Below are 23159 nucleotides of genomic sequence, written 5' to 3' on the forward strand. Positions count from 1 at the left end.
CAAAAGGTATGTCTATGTTGAAAGTTTACTTCTTAAATCACCATAATTCAACAGTGTACACCTGATCTGCTGCCATTATTTATTTACTGTGAGCATGAATTTCAAATCCATGAAACCCCTAAACTCTAAAAACTCACAAAGGATCACAAGAAAAATTTTGGAGGTGATGAGTGTGTGAAGTACCCTGGTGTGCATTGGCAGGTGGCATCTTTACCACCGAGCCACTTGGGAAGTCTAATGGTGTCCTGGGTGTGTGCATACATCCAAGCTGATCAATATGTATATAGTAAATGTATATCTTTTTGTAAATCAATTGTACTTCCATAGGAGTTCCCAGGTGGCGATAGTGGTAGAGTTGCTGGTAAGGTGGTAGAGTCACAGGGTTGATCCCTGGGTTGGGAAGATCCCTTGGAGGAGGGTATGGCAATCCACTCCAGTATTCTTGCCTGGAGAAACCCATGGACAGAGGAGCCATTCAGGCTATAGTCCATAGGGTCCCACAGAGTCAGACATGACTGAAGAGACAGCATGCAATCATGCAGAGCTAAAAAAAATAAATTTCTAATCCTGTTTTTGAGGATTTCCAAAAATCAAAATTTCTAGTAAGAGTCAAATTGTTATTTTCTGGGACAAATAGCCTTCCTGCTTTGATGAGTGTGCCCCAACTTAAAAAAAAAAAAAAGCAGTTGTGGTATAGTTAATTGTAGTGAAGGTTATCTTCAACGTCTCACTCTCTTCTGGTGCACACCTCATTATATCAAAACCAAGGAAATAGTGTTCAACTTTTAATGTGGATAAATGAATGAGTCAGTTGAGCACAATACTGCATACAAGATTTAATGTTACGTGAAGAAAATAACTAAGAATGAACAGGGTAACTTGGGTATTCCTCCAATGTTGATTTAAAAACAGCTTAAGTATTATTTGCATGATATATTATCAAGCAATTATACCTCATTTCTGGATATTTGATTTAGTTTTCTTTTTCAAATCAATAATTTATAAAAATTCAATTAAAGGAAAAAATACATTTCTATTCAGAATTATGCCATGGAGGTAAATTATTGGAAGTATGAAATCACTGCTAAAGATTTTTTGAGTCTTTCAATTTATTTTGACAAACTTCTTTTTAATAAAGATAGTATTAATGGATATAACTTCAAGTTTGAGAAATCTGTTTCACAGCACTCTAATTTATTGAATAATAATTTGGGGGTTTCTTTTTTCATTTAAAAAAATCTTTCATCTATAAACATTTTTAGCATCATTAATTAAAAAAAAAATTTATCTGTAGGGGTTTAGATCAAGCCTCCCTAAGACGTTACCACTAAGGCATGTGGATTATTTTGAGCTAAAGTCAATGGAGACCCTGTGGGATCAAGATAAATTACTGTCCCTTTCTTAATCACTTAGAAGAATTTAATTTGGGAACTTTTTCAAGAAAAAGAATTATTATCAGAGATAAATTTTATCTAAATGATTCCATCTATTATTGTTTGTTGTTAAGTTGCTCAGTAGTGTCCGACTCTTTTGTGACCCCCTGGACTATAGCCCACTAGGCCCATCTGTCCATGGAATTCTCCAGGCAAGAATACTGGAGTGAGTTGCCATGTCCTTCTCCAGGGAATCTTCCCAACCCAGGGATTGAAGTTGCATCTCCTGAAAGTCTCCTGCATTGTAGGCAGATTCTTTATCTCTGAGCACCCAGGTTCCACCTATATGGCAGGGCAAATATTTAATTATCAGACTACTGTTTTTCTTTTTATTGACCTATGAATGACCCTCTTGTACTTGAAAACCTGAAGGCCCAGTTTCATTTCTTAGCTCAAGATAGACTGTAAACCTCATTTTATCTTTCTGTTTTTGAATCTCTCATGTAAATAGGCTCTCTGAAAACTTCATGTATGTGGAGTTCCCATACATATGAATTAGTATTTGCTTTTCACTGGTTTATCTGCCTCATGTTAATTCTTAAACCAGCCAGAGGAATTTAGAAACTTCTTTTTCTTTAACATTTGGCTTAAGTCAGCAGAATAAACTTCCCTAGGCTTGTGTGCCGCTGATAGATTCTGGGACACTTGAGAAGTGCTGGCAGAAGATAAAGGTCTTTGTCACATTAGTTCTTAGGATCTCTATCTGCTGCAGGGTCTATTGGAAGAAAGAGTGACAAGTTTTTTTTAATTTTTTTCCTCCTCTCATTCTAAATTTGGAATAGCAGGAGAAAATGTTGTGGAGCTATTTTCTTGAGTTTAGCAATTTTAGTAAATTTGGCAGAATATGCTTGACTTTATTAATTTATTTCTTCCTAGATATGATCACTACTTTTCTTTGTCTTTGGATTTTGTGCTGTTTGTCATAAGAAGGAAAAACTATAGTGTATGAATACCCTATCAGCCTGATGTTCAAGTCACTATCACAAACTGGTGAATTTCAGATGTTTTTATTACATCTTCTTTTATGTCCTATAAGTTTGGATTTTGGGTCAATGAGAGTATTCCCTCTGGTATCCACTATCCACCACCATAAAATGCACTTACTAGAATGTTTGACCTGGTGGCTTGCAAATGAACTGGTGTTTCAAGAAGCTTCATCCAGCCATACAAGATTTCAGAGGCACCTATCAGGGAACCTAATCTATAGGTGACTTTGTGCTCACAAACTTTTTATTTATTTATTTATTTTTTAATTTATTTATTTTAACTTGAGGTTAATTACTTTACAATATTGTAGTGTTTTTTGCCATACATTGACATGAATCAGCCGTAGGTTTACATGTGTTCCCCATCCTGAACCCCCCTCCCACCTCCCTTCCCATCCCATCCCACTGGGGCATCCCAGTGCACCAGCCCTGAGCATCCTGTCTCATGCATCAAACCTGCACTGATGATCTGTTTCACACTTGATAATATACATGTTTCAATGCTATTCTCTCAGGTCATTCCACCCCTGCCTTCTCCCATAGAGTCCAAAAGACTGTTCTTTACATCTGTGTCTCTTTTACTGTCTCGCATATAGGGTTATCGTTACCATATTTCTAAATTCCATATATATGTGTTAGTATACTGTATTGGTGTATTGGTGTTTTTCTTATTGACTTGCTTCACTCTGTATAATAAGTTCCAGTTCCATCCATCTCATTAGAACTGATTCAAATGTTTCCTTTTTAATGGCTGAGTAATATTCCATGGTGTATATGTACCACAGCTTCCTTATCCATTCATCTGCTGATGGGCATCTAAGTTGCTTCCATGTCCTGGCTATTATAAACAGTGCTGTGATGAACATTGGGGTACACGTGTCTCTTTCAATTCTGGTTTCCTTGGTGTGTATGCCCAGCAGTGGGATTGCTGGGTCATATGGCAGTTCTATTTCCAGTTTTTTAGGAATCTCCACACTGTTCTCCATAGTGGCTGTACTAGTTTGCATTCCCACCAACAGTGTGAGAGGGTTCCCTTTTCTCCAAACCCTCTCTAGCATTTATTGTTTGTAGATTTTTGGATAGCAATCATTCTGACCGGTGTGAGATAGTACCTCATTGTGGTTTTGATTTGCATTTCTCTGATAATGAGTGATGTTGAGCATCTTTTGCTCACAAACTTTAAGAAAAAAAAAATTGTTTCTGTGTAAAAAAGAGCCCTCCCTAGTGGCTCAGATGGTAAAAAATCTGCCTGCAATGCTGGAGATCTGGGTAACAAAGTCTTAGTTTCTTGGACTTTGGGAGTGAAATCATTGGATCCTAGGGACTGCATTATCTGTCTCCTCTCCAGGAATATCCCTTGCATCCATTTTAAAGATTCATTCTAAGCCTGTGAAGTTACCTATGGGTCTTTCTTTTTTTGCTACTTAAACTTTTTATTTTGTATTGAGGTTTTGCCAATTAACAATATTGTGATGATAGTTTCAGATGAACAGTGCAGGCACTCAACCATACACATACATGTATTCAGCCTCCCCCAAACCTCCCTCCTACCCTATGAGTCTTTTTTAAAAGGCTTATTAGATTTGTCATTTTGGGGATTAATATACTAATGGAAATTCTACTTTTCAATGAACAGACAATGGATATTTTTAATTGGAAAAACTTCTTTATGAGAACAAAAAGCTAGAGAGCTCTTGTTCCAAGGATCTGCCTTATTGATATTAATGGGAGAATCAAATTAAAAAGAAAAATAAACTAAGAATAATGACTAATTGCTGGTATTCCCTTAAAAAGATGTAAGGATAAAAATTAGAACAGAAAGAGCAGTTCATTCATCACCATTTCTGGTAGCATTCAGATCTTAAAACAAAAAATAAATAAACACACACATTGGAGGTACAACTGCTCTTTACCAAACCAAAAAGAAAAAAAGAAAGAGAGAGAGAAAAAAAAAGTTCTCTTTCTTAAATCCAGGGAGATTCCTGAAGGTTTTTTTTAATAAATAGATTGCACTCTGACATTAATAGTTTAGGAAAAGAATTTAAAAAAAAAGATTGGAATGAATAAGGCAGACACTGATGGGACTTAAAAAAGGCTTTAATCCAGCACTGTCAAATGATCATGAATTCCTTATTGTCAAATTCAGAATTAAATTGAATAAAGTAGGGAAAACCACTAGGCCATTCATGTATGACCTAAATAAAAATCCTTATAATTATCCAGTGGAAGTGGCAAACAGATTCAAGGGATTACATCTGATAGAGAGTGCCTGAAGAACTATGGACAAAAGTTTGTAACATTGTATAGGACACAGTGATTAAAACCACTCCAAGAAAAAGAAATGCAAAAAGGCAAAATGGTTGTCTGAGGAAGCTTTCCAAATAGCTGAGAAGAGAAGCAAAAGGCAAAGGAGAAACAGGAAGATATATCCATCTGAGTGCAAGTTCCACAGACTAGCAAGGAGAGATAAGAAAGCCTTCCGCAGTGGTCAGTGCAAAGAAATAGAAGAAAACAATAGAATGGGAAGACTAGAGATCGCTTCAAGAAAATTAGAGATACCAAGGGGACATTTCAAGCAAAGATGGGCACAATAAAGGGCAGAAATGATATGGGCCTAACAGAAGCAGAGGATATTAAGAAGAGGTGACAAGAATACACAGGAGAACTATACAAAAAAAGATCTTCATGACCCAGGTAACCACAATGGTGTGAACACTCACCTAGAGCCAGACCTCTTGGAGTGGGAAGAGGAGTGGACCTTAGGAAGCATCACTACAAAAATGGCTAGTGGAGGGGATGGAATTCCAGCTGAGCTATTTTAAATCCTAAAAGATGATGCCGTTAAAGTGCTGCACTCAACATGCCAGCTAATTTGGAAAACTCAGCAGTGGCCACAGGACTGGAAAAGGTCAGTTTTCATTCCAATTCCAAAGAAAGACAGCCAAAGAATGTTCAAGCTACCACACAGTTTCACTCATTTCTCATGCTAGCAAAGTAATGCTCATAATTCTCCAAGCCAGGCTTCAGCAGCACGTGGACTATGAGCTTCCAGATGTTCCAGCTGGATTTAGAAAAGGAAGAGAAACCAGAGATCAAATTGCCAACATCCATTGGATCATTGAAAAAGCAAGAGAATTCAAGAAAATCACCTATTTCTGCTTCATTGACTATGCTAATGTCTTTGACTGTGTGGATCACTACAAACTGTGAAAAATTCTTCAAGAGATGGGACTACCAGACCCCTTTACCTGCCTTCTTGGAAACCTGTATGCTGGTCAAGAAGAAACAGTTAGAACTGGACATGAAACAACAGACTGGTTCCATACAGGCAAAGGAGTACGTCAAGGCTGTATATTGTCATCATTATTTAACGTCTATGCAGACTACATCATGTGAAATGCTGGGCTGGATGAAGCACAAGATGGAATCAAGATTGACAGGAGAAATATCAATAACCTCAGATATGCAGATGACATTACCCTAATGGCAGAATGCAAAGAACTAAAGAGCTTCTTGATAAAAGTGAAAGAGGAGATTGAAAAAGCTGGCTTAAAACTTAATATTCAAAAAATGAAGATCATGGATCCGGCAAACAGATGGGGAAACAGTGGAAACAGTGATAGACTTTATTATCTTGGGCTCCAAAATAACTGTGGACAGTGATTGCAAGCATGAAATTAAAAGAAACTTGCTCTTTGGAATAAAAGCAATGACAAACCGTGACAGGATATTAAAAAGCAGAGACATTACTTTGCCTAAAAAAGTATGTATAGTAAAAACTATGGTTTTTCCAGTAATCATGTACAGGTGTTAGAGCTGGATAATAAAAAATGGCTGAGCACCAGGGAATTGATGCCTTCAAACTGTGGTGCTGGAGAGGAATCGAGCGTCCCTTGGACAGTAAATAGATCAAACTCTTCAATTCTAAAGGAAATCAAACCTGAATTTCCATTGGAAGGGCTGATGATGAAGCTGAAGCTCCAATACTTTGGCCATCTTTGGCCATGGGAAGAGCCATCTTTTTGGAAAAGACCCTGATGCTGGGAAAAATTGAAGGCAGGAGGAGAAGGGGATGACAGAGGAGGAGATGATTGGATGACATCCCTGTTTCAATGGACATGAATTTGAGCAAATTCTGGGAGATGGGGATGAACAGTAAAGTCTGGCATGCTTCAGTCCATAGGTAGCAAAATGTTGGACATGACTAAATGACTGAACAACAAGATATATATCTGGAGAAAGCAGTAATTTTAAAAGATACATGTATCCTGATGTTCATTGCAGCTATTTACAGTATTCAAGACATGGAAGCAACTTAAATATCCATCAACAGATGAATGGATAAAGAAAGAGTAATATATATATACATATATATGTGAATATTACTCAGACATAAAAAAGGATGAAACAATAAAAATTGTAGCAATGTGGAAGGACCCAGATATTATAATATTAAGTAAAGTAAAACAGGCAGAGAAAGACAAATACATGATATCAATTACATGTGAAATTGAAAAGAAAAAATATACACAAGTAAACTTTCTCCAAATCAGAAAAAGAAACACAAAGGAAGCAAACTTATGGTTACCAAAGGGGAAGGTGGGGTTGGGGAAAAGATAGATAAATTTGGAGGCTGGGATTAATCTATCTATCTATCTATATACAACTGAATTGTTGTTCTATATATCTGAAACTTACATGATATTTTAAATCAACTATATTTCAGTAAAAAATGTTTACATGATAAAATTAGAATGTTTATAGTAGTAAAATATGTATACAAATGGAATCCAAAATCAATGCCATTTATGTGATGTTATGGTTTGAATAGTGTTTTAAAATTTTATATGTTGAACTTGTAATCCCCAGATCATCATGATATGACTGTACTTGGAGACAGGAATTTTAAGGTGCAATTAAATTAAAAAGTGTTATCAGGGTGGCCTAATATTAATACAATCTGACCACTGTTTCTAAAAGAATAGGAGATTAGGACACTGAGAGACACCAGGGGGATTTATACAGAGTTGAAAGAGTTGGAGAGATGGTAATCATGTGTTAGACAAGGGGAGAGGACTCAGAGGAAATCAGCTTTGCTTACACCTTGATTTTGGATTTCTAGCTTACAGAACTGAGAAAATGTCTGTTGTTTAAGTCATCCAGTCTATGGTAGTTTCTTATGGCAATGCTAGCAAACTAAAACAGGATCAGATGACATAGTGAAGAATTTATTGATGGATTTAACAAAACATGTTCATAACAACTTGTATTTAAATTGTAAACATCACTGATAAAATTTTAGACTAACTGTTAAGATGGAGAAATATATGACCCTTAATGCTGACTATACTCAATATTGTGTCCATGACAATGTTCTCTACATGGATCTAGATTAAAGTCTATCAAAATTATTCCAAGTAATTTGGAAATTGATAAGCTGATTCAAAAGTTATATAATGACTTACTTTACTTAGTATGACACTCTCTAGGTCCATCCATGTTGCAGCAAATGGCATTGTTTCATTCATTATATCGGCTGATTAATATTCTATTTCATATATGTACCATATCTTCTTTATCCCTTCCTCTGTCAGTGGCCATTTAGGTTGCTTCCATATCTTCAGTTCGGTTCAGTCACTTGGTCGTGTCCAACTCTTTGTGACCCCATGAACCGTAGCACACCAGGCCTCCCTGTCCATCACCAACTCCTGGAGTCCACCCAAATCAATGTCCATTGAGTCAGTGATGCCATCCAACATCTCATCCTCTGTCTTCTTCTCCTCCTGCCCTCAATCTTTCCCAGCATCAGGGTCTTTTCAAATGAGTCAGCTCTTCCCATCACGTGGCCAAAGTACTGGAGTTTCAGCTTCAACATCAGTCCCTCCAATGAACACCTAGGACTGATCTTTAGGATGGACTGGTTGGATCTCCTTGCAGTTCAAGGGACTCTCAAGAGTCTTCTCCAACAACACAGTTCAAAAGCATCAATTCTTCTACACTCAGCTTTTTTTATATTCCAACTCTCACATCCATACAGGAGTACTGGGAAAACCATATCCTTGACTAGATGGACCTTTGTTGACAAAGTAATGTCTCTGCTTTTCAATATGTTCTCTAGGTTGATCATAACTTTCCTTCCAAGGAGTAAGCGTCTTTTTATTTCAAGGCTGCAGTCACCATCTGCACTGATTTTGGAGCCCAGAAAAATAAAGTCAGCCACTGTTTCCACTGTTTCCCCATCTATTTGCCATGAAGTGATGGGACCAGATGCCATGATCTGAGTTTTCTGAATGTTGAGCTTTAAGCCAACTTTTTCACTCTCCTCTTTCACTTTCATCAAGAGGCTCTTTATTTCCTCTTCACTTTCTGCCATAAGGGCATTGTCATCTGCATAGCTGAGGTTATTGATATTTCTCCCGGAAATCTTGATTCCAGCTTGTGCTTCCTCCAGCCCAGCGTTTCTCATGATGTACTCTGCATATAAATTAAATAAGCAGGGTGACAACATACAGCCTTGACTTACTCCTTTTCCTGTTTGGAACCAGTCTGTTGTTCCATGTCCAGTTCTAATTGTTGCTTCCTGACCTGCATACAGGTTTCTCAAGAGGCAGGTCAGGTGGCCTGGTATTCCCATCTCTTAAAGAATTTTCCTCCTGGTTCAGTTTTGGAAAGTTATACTTCTCTAAGAACTTGTCCATTTCTTCCAAGTTGTCCATTTTATTGGCATAGAGCTGCTGGTAGTAGTCTCTTATGATCCTTTGTATTTCAGTGTTGTCTGTCGTGATCTCTCAATTTTCATTTCTAATTGTGTTAATTTGGTTCTTCTCCCTTTGTTTCTTAATGAGTCTTGCTAATGGTTTGTCAATTTTGTTTATTTTTTCAAAAAACCAGCTTTTAGCTTTGTTAATTTTTGCTATGATCTCTTTAGTTTCTTTTGCATTTATTTCTGCCCTAATTTTTAAGATTTCTTTCCTTCTACTAACCCTGGGGTTCTTCATTTCTTCCTCCTCTAGTTGCTTTAGGTGTAGAGTTAGGTTATTTATTTGACTTTTTTCTTGTTTCTTGAGGTAGGCCTGTAATGCTATGAATCTTCCCCTTAGCACTGCTTTTACAGTGTCCCATAGGTTTTGGGTTGTTGTGTTTTCATTTTCATTCATTTCTATGCATATTTTGATTTCTTTCTTGATTTCTTCTATGATTTGTTGGTTATTCAGAAGCGTGTTGTTTAGCCTCCATATGTTTGAATTTTTAATAATTTTTTTCCTGTAATTGAGATCTAATCTTACTGCACTGTGGTCAGAAAAGATGACTGGAATGATTTCAATCTTTTCGAATTTACCAAGACTAGATTTATGGCCCAGGATGTGATCTATTCTGGAGAAGGTTCCGTGTGCACTTGAGAAAAAGGTGAAGTTGATTGTTTTGGGGTGAAACGTCCTATAGATGTCAATTAGGTCTAGCTGGTCCATTGTGTCCATTAAAGTTTGTGTTTCCTTGTTCATTTTCTGTTTAGTTGATCTATCCATAGTTGTGAGTGAGGTATTAAAGTCTCCTACTATTATTGTGTTACTATGAATTTCCTCTTTCATACTCGTTAGCGTTTGCCTTATATATTGCGGTGCTCCTATGTTGGGTGCATATATATTTATAATTGTTATATCTTCTTCTTGGATTGATCCTTTGATCATTATGTAGTGTCCATCTTTGTCTCTTTTCACAGACTTAATTTGAAAGTCTATTTTATCTGATATTAGTATTGCGACTCCAGAATTTTAGAAATAAAAGCAAAAATAAACAAATGGGACCTAATGAAACTTAAAAGCTCTTGCACAACAAAGGAAACTATAAGCAAGGTGAAAAGACAGCCCTCAGATTGGGAGAAAATAATAGCAAACGAAGCAACAGACAAAGGATTAATCTCAAAAATATACAAGCAACTCCTCCAGCTCAACTCCAGAAAAGTAAATGACCCAATCAGAAAATGGACCAAAGAACTCAACAGACATTTCTCCAAGGAAGACATACAGATGGCAAAAAAACACATGAAAAGATGCTCAACATCACTCATTATCAGAGAAATGCAAATCAAAACCACAATGAGGTACCATTATACGCCAGTCAGGATGGCTGCTATCCAAAAGTCTACAAGCAATAAATGCTGGAGAGGGTGTGGAGAAAAGGGAACCCTCTTACATTGTTGGTGGGAATGCAAATTAGTACAGCCACTATGGAAAACAGTGTGGAGATTTCTTAAAAAGCTGGAAATAGAACTGCCATATGACCCAGCAATCCCACTTCTGGGCATACACACCAAGGAAACCAGATCTGCAAGAGACACGTGCACCCCAATGTTCATCACAGCACTGTTTATAATAGCCAGGACATGGAAGTAACCCAGATGCCCATCAGCAGACGAATGGATGAGGAAGCTGTGGTACATATACACCATGGAATATTACTCATCTATTAAAAAGAATTCATTTGAATCAGTCCTTTCCCAATTTTGAATCAGCCCGTTGTTCCACGTCCAGTTAACTGCTGCTTCTTGACCTGCATACAGGTTTCTCAGGAGGCAGGTAATATGGTCTAGTACTCCCATCTCTTTAAGAATATTCCACAGTTTGTTTTGACCCACACAGTCAAAGGCTTTAGTGTAGTCAATGAAGCAGAAATAGAGGTTTTTTTTTTTTTTTAATACCTTGCTTTTTCTATGATCCAGCATATGTTGGCAACTGCTGAAGTTTTTTTTAATAAAGAAGAAATGAGGAAAGAATGGATATAGAAAGCTCTTGATGATACTCATGCAATGTCATTCTAGATCAGCTTTGTTTTGGTTTGTTGATCTCCTGAACAGAGCAATAGTCACATCATTTCTAGTGGCTAATGGCCTTAGATTAATGCATAGTATTCTTGAGATCTCAATTTGCAGAACTCAGGTTCAAGTTTGAGGTTTTTACTAGATAATCATTTACTTAAACTAGACTTGTTCAGGTATTATGAATGCCAACCACTCATCACTATTACGATAATGATAATAATGACTAAGGTAATACAGTTTGAATTTGGTGTTTTTTGTGATTTAGAGATATATCTAAGATTTTATATTTAAATTGATCTATGAGAAACTTTTGAAATGTAGGCAATTAAAAAAATAATTTTCACAAAGATTTGAGGAGTCATTAACTTGAGAGCTTATAATATTTTTTAAGTTTATTTTTAATTGAAGGATGATTGCTTTACAGTATTGGTTTGATTTCTGCCATACATCATATGAATTAGCCATTGGTATATATATATATCACTTCCTTCTTTAACCTCCCTCCCACCTCCCATTCTTTCCACCCCTCTAGGTTGTCACAGAGGTCCAGTTTGAGTTCCCTGAGTCATACGCAAATTTCCATTGGGCTATATATTTTACATATGATAGTGCACATGAGTCCATGCTACTCTCTCTATTCATCACACCCTCTCCTTCAACTCCCCACCCCACACTCTTGCCCATAAGTGTGTTCTCTATGTCAGTGTTTCCATTGCTGAGCTGCAAAAAGGCTCATCAGTACCATCTTTCTAGATTCCATATATATGAGTTAATATATGGTATTTATTTTCTCTGACACTTCACTCTGTATTCTAGGCTCTAGGTTCATCCACCTCATTAGAACTGATTCAAATACATTCATTTTTATAGCTAAGTGAGAGCTGATAACATTTTATTAAAGCCTCCACCAAAGCAAGATTTGGAAAAAAAAAAAAAAGAACTCTTCTAGAATAAAGAAAATACTAGAGATCTGTATAGTTTTATCTCTAAAGCAAATTGAGAAGTGATGAGATTTGCTCATTTGTCTGTGTTTGTACTCAATAAATCCAGTCTAGTCCCGATTCTTTCAGAATTTTGTTAGCTAAAAATAATGGCAAGTGACAAAGCTTACCAGTTGTTTTGAAATTTCTCTTTTATGTTAACTGAATACATTGTCTTCTGTCTTCTCCAAGAAGTAAATTTTTATCGTCCTTGAAATACAAACTTGTCAACATAATTTTACCTAGACAATTTTACTTCTTTCTTTTACAGTGAAGATTTATTCTCTTAAGAAAAACTCCCTAACCTCAAACAGATAGGTGATTAAGTAAATAGAGTGATTGTGGGTAATGTGGGTTTGTGTGAGTGACTGATTGTGAAGTGAATCAGGTCTTTCTAATTTTGTTAACACTTTCTTTTCTAATTTTTATTTTCTATTACAATTGCATTTCTAAGTATGTCTTATAACATATCCTTTATTTCTCTCATTTATCTATTTTTCTCTTCATTAAAGTGAAAAGTGAAAGTGCTAGTCTCTCAGTCCTGCCCAACTCTTATCGGCCCTGTCGACTTGTCACATAAGGTCTAAAAGCCTAGCCGGCCAGGCTCCTCTGTTCATGGAATTCTCTAGGCAAAAATACTGGAGTGGGTAGCCGCTTCCTTCTTCAGGGGATTTTCCTCACTCAGGGATCAAACCCAGGTCTCCTGCATTGCAGGCAGATTCTTTACCATCTAAACCACCAGGGAAGCTATGGAGATGATTAAACTGATTATTATATATGTCATTACTTTTACAACACTGAACTTTGCACTAATACTGAATTTCCAACTATTATTGCTGCATTCTCAATTGTGTCTTGCTTACAAACATACATTTGAGGTTAAAACATCTGTTTACACACACACAAAAGTTCTATAATATACTGACATAAAATATTTAAATGAATTGGCAATACAGAAATTTGAATTGCCATTTAGTGCTGTATAGTGTAAATCAATCTCATTATAGGTATACAATTTTGATATGCAATAAAACTTCATTAATTTATATGTGCTGTTTAACAACAGAGATAATATCACCACTTTTTCTCAATTGAAGAAAGCTCTCACTGTATAGCCAGTCTTTACTCATTAGAAACTGATAAAACAGGTAAACTTCAGAAAATTATGTCTTGAAGAGCTTTCAAAAAGTTAAATGTGCATTCTGCCCCCCCAAAAAAAAAAAAAAAGCTTCAAAGAAATCTGTTAACGTTACTAAATTTATGTATTCCATAGCAAGTGTGGTAGAGACAAGAAAATGGACACCTACACAGTGATGATGGAATTTTTTCTGGTAGAATTCTCGGACATCAGAGAGATCTGGGTTCTCCAGGCTTTTCTGTTTGTGCTGATTCACTTGGCAGCTCTCATAGGGAATATTCTCATTATTGTCCTAATCACCTTGGACCAGTGTCTTCACACGCCCGTGTACTTCCTGAAAAAATTATCCTTCTTTGATCTCTGTCTTATTTCCATCATAGTCCCCAAATCCATTGTCAAGTCTTTTACCAGCAACAGTACTATTTCTTTCCCAGGATGTGTGTTGCAGGTCTTTTTGGTAATTCACTTTACAGGGTCTGAAGTATTTATCCTCACAGTCATGTCCTATGATGGATATGTGGCCATCTGCCACCCATTGCACTATGACATTTTCATGAATGGGGAAGTCTGTGTGCAGCTGCTTCTTGGTTGCTGGGAGGAATCTTTGGAGGCTTATACTCAGCTGGCACATTCTCTTTATCTTTCTGTGGTTCCAAAAGAGTACTTCAGTTTTTTTTTGTGATGTTGAAAGGTTGCTGCTAATCCATGAAAGACGCTGGGATTCTTGGCCTCTGGAGGAGAGGAATTCAATCCGGGGCCAGTGATGAGACTTGATTGCTCAGAGCTTTTGTGTAACAAAATTTTATTAAAGTATAAAAGAGACAGAGAAAGTTTCTGACATAGACATCAGAAGGGGGTAGAAAAAGTGCCCCCTCTGCTAGTCTTCAGTTGGATGTTATACAGTTACTAGCAGTCTGCTAATTGGAGAAAGGAAATATCTCAAAACTCAGACTGGCACCAGGCCCCTCACCCACAAGGTGCATTTTGAGATAACATTGGCACAAGGTGAGTTGTCCTGGGTCATAAAGCGATTGACCTGAATTTGGAAGAAAGGCAGGTTTCCAAGCAAAGACAGTCTTGTTAACATAGCTTAAGAGAACATCTGCATGAGTAAACCATACTGGTTTGTCAAGTCGGTTCTGAGTCTTAGGCAGAACCAACTTGAAGACAGTTCAGTTCAGTTGCTCAGTTGTGTCCAACTATTTGTGACCGCATGGGCTGCAGCACACCAGGCTTCCCTGTTCATCACCAACTCCCGGAGCTTGCTCAAACTTATGTCCATCTAGTCGGTGATGTCATCCAACCATCTCATCCTCCATCATCCCCTTCTCCTCCTGCCTTCTTTCCAAGCGTCAGGGTCTTTTCCAATAAGTTAGTTCTTCGCATCAGGTGGCCAAAGTGTTGGAGTTTCAGCTTCAGCATCAGTCGACTGATTTCCTTTAGAATTGACTGGTTTGATTTTCTTGCAGTCCAAGAGACTCTCAAGAGTCTTCTCCAACACCACAGTTCAAAAGCATCAATTATTCGGTGCTCAGCTTTCTTTACAGTCCAACTCTCACATCCGTACATGACTACTGGAAAAACCATAACTTTGACTATACTGATCCTTGTTGGTAAAGTGGTGTCTCTGCTTTTTAACATGCTGTCTAGGTTTGTCATAGCTTTTCTTCCAAGGATCAAGGGTCTTTTAATTTTGTGGCTATATCACCATCTGCAGTGATTTTGGAGCCCAAGAAAATAAAGTGTCTCACTGTTTCCATTGTTTCCCCATATATTTGTCATGAAGTGATGGACCAGATGCCATGATCTTCGTTTTTTGACTGGTGTTTTAAGCCAGCTTTTTCACTCTCCTCTTTCACTTTCATCAAGAGGCTCTTTAGTTCTTCTTCACTTTCTGCCTTAAGGGTTGTGTCATCTGCGTATCTGAGGTTATTGATAGTACTCCTGGCAACCATGATTCCAGCTTGTGCTTCATCCATGGCATTTCACATGATATACTCTGCATAGAAGTTAAATAAGCAAGATGATAATATAGAGCCTTGATGTACTCCTTTCCCAATTTGAAACCAGTCCGTTGTTCCATGTCTGGTTCTAACTATTGCTTCTTGACCTGTCTACAGATTTCTCAGGAGGCGGGTCAGGTGGTCTAGTTTTCCCATCTCTTGAAGAATTTTGGTGTGATCCACACAAGCAAAGGCTTTAGTGTAGTCAATGAAGCAAAAGTATATATTTTTCTGGAATTCTCTTGCTTTTTCTATGGTCCAATGGATGTTAGCAATTTGATCTCTGGTTATTCTGCCTTTTCTAAATCCAGTTTGAACATCTGGAAGTTCATGGTTCACGTACTGTTTAAGCCTGGCTTGGAGAATTTTAAGCATCACTTTGTAGTGTGTAAGATGAGTGCAATTGTTCAGTAGTCTGAACATTCTTTGGTATTGCCTTTCTTTAGGATTGGAACGAAAACTGACTTTTCCAGTCCTGTGGCCACTGCTGAGTTTTCCAAATTAGCTGGCATATTGAGTGCAACACTTTAACAGCATCATCTTTTAGGATTTGAAAACAGGTGCACAAATTATATAAAATTATGTTATACGTGATAGTGAAAACAGACTTAAAACCAAATATTGATTCATCATAACCTTTAAGAATACACTATTAGATAAAAGCAGGAAAGCATGTGAAACACTGTTGCACGTAAAAAGTGATTCTGTGAACCATGCTTTGTGAATGTAAGTGGATGCACCATCAATGTAGAGAGAAACATGCAATTAAAAATATAAACAAAGAAAAAAATATCTATGTACAGTCACAGGATGTGACTTCCCTGGTAGCTCAGTGGAAAAGAATTCTCTTGCAATGCAAGATATCACCTGAAGTGCAGAACATGAGTATTGCATCACTGGGTCAGGAAGATCCCCTGGAGAAGAAAATAGCAACCCAGTCCTGTATTCTTGCCTGGAAGATCCCATGGGCAGAGGAGCCTGGCGAGCTACAGTGGGTTCAGAAAGAGTTGGACACCACTTAGTGACTAAACCACTATCACAGTCACAGAATATGTACTGGGGGACACACTCCCACACTTGCACCTCCTGTGGTCCCTGGGTATAAAAGTGGAAGTGAGGCAAGTCTTATTTAATTTAGTTTTTCTACATTGCTTGGTATTTTAAGTAATTAAAATTTGAATATATACTAGTGTTAAAAATACAAAACATAGCAGAACTAAAGGGAAATGAAACAGCATCCATGTCTTAATATGCATTCCTGAATTTAAATTTTAATGCTTCAATTCAGATGTTCTATTTTCCATTAAAATCTCAGTATTATCACTCATCAATAAATAAAAAGGCACAGTTTGAATGAATTCATAGAGTTGTTGTGATATGCTCATAGCAGAAAGTCTGTAGCAAAAGGTAAATCACACTTCTAAATGATCCTAAGTCCAGGGATTTAAAGTTGCCCTCCTGTCCCTCAAGAAATATGTTCTCTCTCATCAGAACCCTTGATCATTTCTTCTAGATAATTTCTGTTCCAATTATATAAATATAATCTCATGTGAAATATAAGATTATTAACCTTGAACCAATGCCAGAGGCTGAAGGTAAAGCTTAAAACCCACCAATCATATAGGAATAGTAGAGGTATTTAAACACTTTTGGTCATGCAACAGGCAGTTATTCTTGAACAAAAGTGTATTTAGGTGACAGACACCAATGACTAATACTTGGTTTACGTGTTCTTAGAAGGAACTAATACAAGATAGAATACATGTGCCCCATCCTAAGGTGGTTATTAGGATGTTTTCTTCTCACTTTATATCTGAATGCCAGGTTTAATGAATGGAAAGAAAACTCTATTAATTTTGATAAATTTGAAGGGTATATTTACTCAAGTGATTTTCTTCTTCTGCCCCCCAGAAAGATATTGCATTTTTGTCATCTGCATCGTGGAAGAAATTTACACCAGTTGGTAAGAAAATTATTCAAACAATTTGTTTCAAGAACTGAGATGATTAGAGGATATTCTGATGATTCTAGTTCTTTCTATATGCCCAGACCATACCACACACGTTTTGTTTGAAAGAAAGCTAGTGTCAATGAGAGACTCATTTTATGGACACAGACAAGGTCACTGTTACCGTGGTACTTTGTCAGAATTAAGCTGACGGACTACCATATCAGGAATAGATCTTAGTAAATAGTTCTGAAAATGTCAATATTGATGTCCTATAATTTTATTGGGCTTCCTAGGTGGCACTAGTATTAAAGAATTTGCCTGCCTATGCCAGAGACATAAGAGACATGAGTTTGATCCCTGGGTTGAGTAGATCCCCTGGAGGAGGGCATGGCAACCCACTCCAGTATTCTTGCTTGAAGAATCCCATGGACAAAAGAGCCTGGCAGGCTGTAGTCCACAGGGTCACACAGAGTTGGGCACAATGAAGTGACTTAGCACGCATGTATGCATACTTCTATTATGAATATTTCTATCTAATATCAGTGAGAAAGTTAGTATCACAGTGTAATACTAATGTATGATTCTCACATGTTTTTCCTGAAATCTATTCTGCCTCATCTTTGATTTCATTTGACAACCTTACACATGGTTGTCTTTTTAATTTCATTTTATTTTCTGTATTTTATTTTGTTTACTTTGTACTATTTTCTTGTGGTCTGGAGCAGTATTTGCCAAATAACTTCTGGAGCAAGAAAGTGAAATTTTGTTTTCCATTTTGGCTGTACCAGTAAAATATGTTAGCTGCTTGGTACACAGATTTGTCTCAAAGATTTTAGACCTGTCTGCCATGTATCTAAAGCATGAAATATAATAAAACTTTTTCTGTCCTTTAAAGAACCAAAAGATAGCATTTCATTTTATTTTTATCCTTTTCTAAACCTTGCTTAATGTCAATCATATTTCCATCTACTCTCTGTTAATATAAGAAAGGATATCACTGCATTTTCCCAGTGTTACTCTCATGAACTATGCCTAGGGCCATGTCATATCAAGAGTTTTAATAAAAGTGAATGTTACCATATCTGAATGAATGAGTTACTAGTATAATCTTTATTTTTACAGATAAGAATCAGCATGACTGAGAAATTAACCAACGCTACCATCGTAACAGAATTTTTGCTCATGGGATTCACTGATGACCAGGTGCTACAAGGACTTTATGTTCCATTCTTCTTCCTGAGTTACCTGACAGCACTGATGGGGAACCTCCTCATTATTATTCTCACCACCACTGACCAGCGTCTCCAGTCACCTATGTATTTCTTCCTAAAGAATTTGTCCTTGATTGATATCTGCTGCATCTCTGTCACTGTGCCCAAATCCATCATAAACTCTCTGACCAAAAGCCATTCCATCTCTTTCCTGGGATGTGCGTCACAAATTTTTCTTTTCATTTTTTTGGCTGGCACAGAGTATGCCCTCCTTATAGTGATGTCTTACGACCGCTATGCTGCCATCTGCCATCCTCTGTACTATGAGACAATCATGAATAGAGGCACCTGTCTGCAGATGGTGACAGCAGCGTGGGCTAGTGGGTGTGTCTATGGATCCATGCATGTTGCAGGTACATTCTCTGTGCATTTCTGTGGGCCTTACATAGTGCATCAGTTCTTCTGTGATATTCCTTCAGTGCTCACACTTGCTTGTTCAGGAGAGCAAATTCTAGAATATGCATTTATTGTCGCTAGCTGTACTTTCGTTTCTGTATGCTTTCTTTTTCTGATTGCCTCTTATATTTACATTTTCTCAGCTGTCCTGAGGATTCCATCTGCACAAGGCAGGTTCAAAACTTTCTCTACCTGTGTACCCCATCTCACTGTAGTGATATTGTTTGTCTTTTCTGGTATTGCCAGTTATTTAGGGACTAATTCTAAGTCTGCATCATCACTGAATCTCTTCATGTCTGTATTATACTCTGTATTACCTCCCAGCCTGAACCCTTTTATCTATAGTCTGAGGAACAAGGACATGAAGGCAGCCTTAGGCAAAATACTAGGTAGTAAAATGTTGCCAAAGACATGAGGATCCTGCTGACCTTAAATCATACGGCATACACAATAAATAAAGAAAATAGAATCAGTTTTTGAGAATTAAGTATATCAACATTATTGTATTCTCTATCTCTCCTGCCATAACTATATCACATTTACATATTCTGCATTCAAATTCATATTCTATGATTTTTATTTTATTTTTGTGAAGTTTAGGGTGGTCTGGGAAACACGAAACATATTGAATGTATTCCATTACTTGTGTGCATGCTTCTTCAGTAGCCTCAGTTGTATCTGACTTTTTACAACCCTATGGACTACAGTCCATCAGGCTCTTCTGTCCATGGGCTTCTCCACAATACTGGAGTGGATTGTCATGCCCTCCTCCAGGGAATCTTCTCAACTCAGGGATCGAACCCAAGTCTCGTGGCTCTCCTGCATTGTAAGCAGATTCTTTACCCACTAAAACACCTGGGAAATCCATTCCATTACTTATTTCATATCAAAAGATTCTGTTTGTGCTATTCTGATGGTTGCATTTGTTTTGTTAATGTAATCACACACTATTTCTTTACATGATTATATTTTTCTCCAAAATTTAGACATTGTATCTTGTTTCCTAGCACTGTATTTTACTACTTTACTCTAGATGTTATGAGTAAAGATAATCTTAATTTTTCTTATCATAATGATTTTTCTTCTTTGATAAGTTTAGAATAAAGAAGAATTTCACCCATTTAAGCTTCTGTTTAAAACCGATGCATTAGAGATATAAAATTATTAAGTAGCTATAAGCAAGAATCAGTCATAAAGAATCTTATGGATAGTGAGAGCAAATAATACATCTTTCATTACATATTCTTGACTAAAATGGAAAGTTAGCAAAAAAATGTTTAATTGATTACCACATATCATAAGCTTTTCACACTTAAGATGGTTTTTATTTTATCATCCTACTTTTCTTTGTTTTGTCATACATTTTTTATTTTCTAAATATTACTTGTTATCTCCATGGATAACTAAAATTATCTGTATTTTTTGGTTCTCTTTTCTCTCCCTCCACTCTTATCACTTCCTTACTTATGTCCTTTATCACCTCTATCTTATTATTTGTTTCCCATTATCACAATCTCTCGATATTTTAAAGTCTTTTCTTTCTATCTCAACTTTAGAACAAGGTAAACCTCAATGTATGGATGTGAGAGTTGGACTATAAAGAAAGCGGAATGCACTGAAGAATTGATGCTTTTGAACTGTGGTGTTGGAGAAGACTCTTGAGAGTCCCTTGGACTGCAAGGACATCCAACCAGTCCATCCTAGGGGAGATCAGTCCTGGGTATTCATTGGAAGGACTGATGTTGAAGCTGAAACTCCAATACTTTGGCCACCTGATGCTGGTAAAGATTGAGGGCAGGAGTGGAAGGGGACAGCAGAGGATGAAATGGTTGTATGGCATCATCGACTCGATGGGCGTGGGTTTGGGTATTCTCTGGGAGTTGGTGATGGACAGGGAGGCCTAGCGTGCTGTGGTTCATGGGGTCGCAAAGAGTTGGACACGACTGAGTGACTGAACTGAACTGAACTGAAACCTCAATATGTGTGCTTCATAAACTGAACTAAGATCTCAAAAAGGGCTTGTATTGCACCTTGAGTATGTTTCTCCCAACAAAACCCAATGTCCATTCATTTCTGTACATTTCAGTAAATCTCTTTTCTTTATGTCACATAGCTGTCTATTTTAACATGTCACACAGCTGTGCTTGCTTAATTGCTCAGTAGTGCTGGGCTCTTTGTGACTCCATGAAATGCAGCCCACCAGGATCCTCTGTCCATGGGGATGATCCATGCAAGAATACTATAGTGGGTAGCCTACCCTTTACATATAGTGTATTTTATGAGTATTTTATTTGGAATAAAAATAGGTTTTTAATTTTTAATTAAAGAAATAAATGTTTTACTGAAGAAAATAAATGTTATCTTTTCAATATTGAAAAGCAAATGCATGAAAAATAAATAATGGCCTTTTCAAGGATAGGAAGACTAACTTGTACCAGTGCTGTCTAATAGAACATAATGGAAAATGTATTTGTAAAATTAATTTATGTAAACAAATATACAAAAAATATAATTCTGGTATATTATTCATGCAAAATATACATTAAATATTTTATTTTGTTGATATCAAACCTTTCAAATTCAGCATATATTTGCATTTATAGCACATGTTGATTTGGACCAATCACATTTCAAGGGATTAGTAACCATATGTGGGTGGTACCTGCTATATTAGACAACACAGTCTGAGGCATCAACATAGATATGAGTTGAAATTCAATAAATATTAATAATTAATAATTTTTTCCCTTATTTGATCATATAGAAGTTATGTTAATTCATTTTATTTTATTGTAACCTATAATGATGTGCATGTGAATCTGAGGTAAGTGTGCATAAATATTTACTCACATTTTTAAAGCATACATTATTTTCAGCTAGATTGACCACCTAAAATAAAAGAGTTATGATATTGTCAGTAATAGTTTTCTGATGTATCTCAGAATCTCAGAAAAATAGTCTACCCAGAAGTACCCAATATTTATGAGCTGATTTGGACTAGACTGATGCTCCATCATGCTTAACATAATGGTGTTACAATGCTCCATGAATCTATCCAGTAAGGAACTGTCCTTACGTATACTATTTTCAAAACATTAGCAATTATTTAGGTCATAAAGCTCTCATAAATAGCTGTAAAAAGTTTCATTGAAATGATCAAATATGTGTGTGTGTGTCTGTGAATATATATTCATGTGTTTGCTACATGTGTGTACATTTATTCACATAGAAACTTCAAAATTTACCTGGAAATATAAATTAGAAAGCTATAAATTGTCTATATACTGCATATGTATATAAAAAACTAAAATGGAAAATTCCATAATTTATTATTAGTTATTGAACTCTCACTCAGATATCCTACTTTAAATATAACTTTTCCTCATTTCAAACTCTAATGATATATAAATTTATTGCTAATTTAGGAAAATATGTGACATTCCATGAGATATGTGTTTTAGCTTCCTGTAATCTCAAAATTAAGATGAGACTAGGGTACCCTGTTCAGCAAGCAGGGACAGACGATTCATCATTCAGGTGCAACCACAATCAAAGATGGAGATTAGAGTGTACCTCAATTTGGAAAGACAAAGAGGGAGCACTGAATTCAGTGTTGTGTTTAAGGGGAGAAGAGGATATTGGTAATTGAGCACTGATAGTGAATGAAGAGTGGCCACTGACTCCAATGAACCTTTAGGGAATGGCCTGAGAAGTAGGGTTTTATTGAAGTGTGCAAAGGCAATAGATACTACTGATCAGGGAGTGTCTATGAATAGCCAGAGAGACAGTAGTGAGCATCCCAGGGGCCAGAGACAAAGTTATTTCATTTATAAAGTGGAAAACTGTATTTGGCTCTTTTTTCCATCAAAGACTACTGCTACATGTGTTTGCATTTTACCTTCTAACTTTCATGTTTCATAAATGCTTAAAAACTCATCTCATTTTCTGTTTTACATTGCATGTTATATAACATTATCTGACCTTTTTCTAGATAACTAGTTTATTCTTCATCAACCATCAACTTTATGTTTAATGTCTATGAATATAAAATTTATTTATTGAAGTTCTTTTTATCAGCATTTTAAATGTTTGTGTTCATATAAATGATCTATTTATAGATTTATTTTCTTATTCTTTTATGTCTTTAATCACTTAGAGAGTATGTAGGCTTTCTGTGTCTGGA

The 23159-nt window shown here is 36.5% G+C and overlaps 1 protein-coding gene across 2 annotated transcripts in view; it reads left to right on the plus strand.

The window, feature by feature from the left end:
• LOC110124466 (olfactory receptor 14A16-like) overlaps window positions 1–22426 on the plus strand; it is a 149600-nt gene extending 127174 nt beyond the window's left edge. The window contains exons 2-3 of one of the 2 annotated variants that reach the window (XM_070465214.1): window positions 17270–17321; window positions 18432–22426. In XM_070465214.1, the coding sequence (XP_070321315.1) occupies window positions 18444–19391 (948 nt within the window). In that variant the 5' untranslated portion in view covers window positions 17270–17321; window positions 18432–18443 and the 3' untranslated portion in view covers window positions 19392–22426. Of the gene's footprint in view, window positions 1–17269; window positions 17322–18431 lie in introns of those variants that run through there. The other variant, XR_011486827.1, reaches the window with a different exon arrangement.
• Window positions 22427–23159: the final 733 nt, after the last annotated feature.

This window comes from Odocoileus virginianus, chromosome 3 (assembly GCF_023699985.2).
Source record: "Odocoileus virginianus isolate 20LAN1187 ecotype Illinois chromosome 3, Ovbor_1.2, whole genome shotgun sequence".
NCBI lineage: Eukaryota > Metazoa > Chordata > Mammalia > Artiodactyla > Cervidae > Odocoileus > Odocoileus virginianus.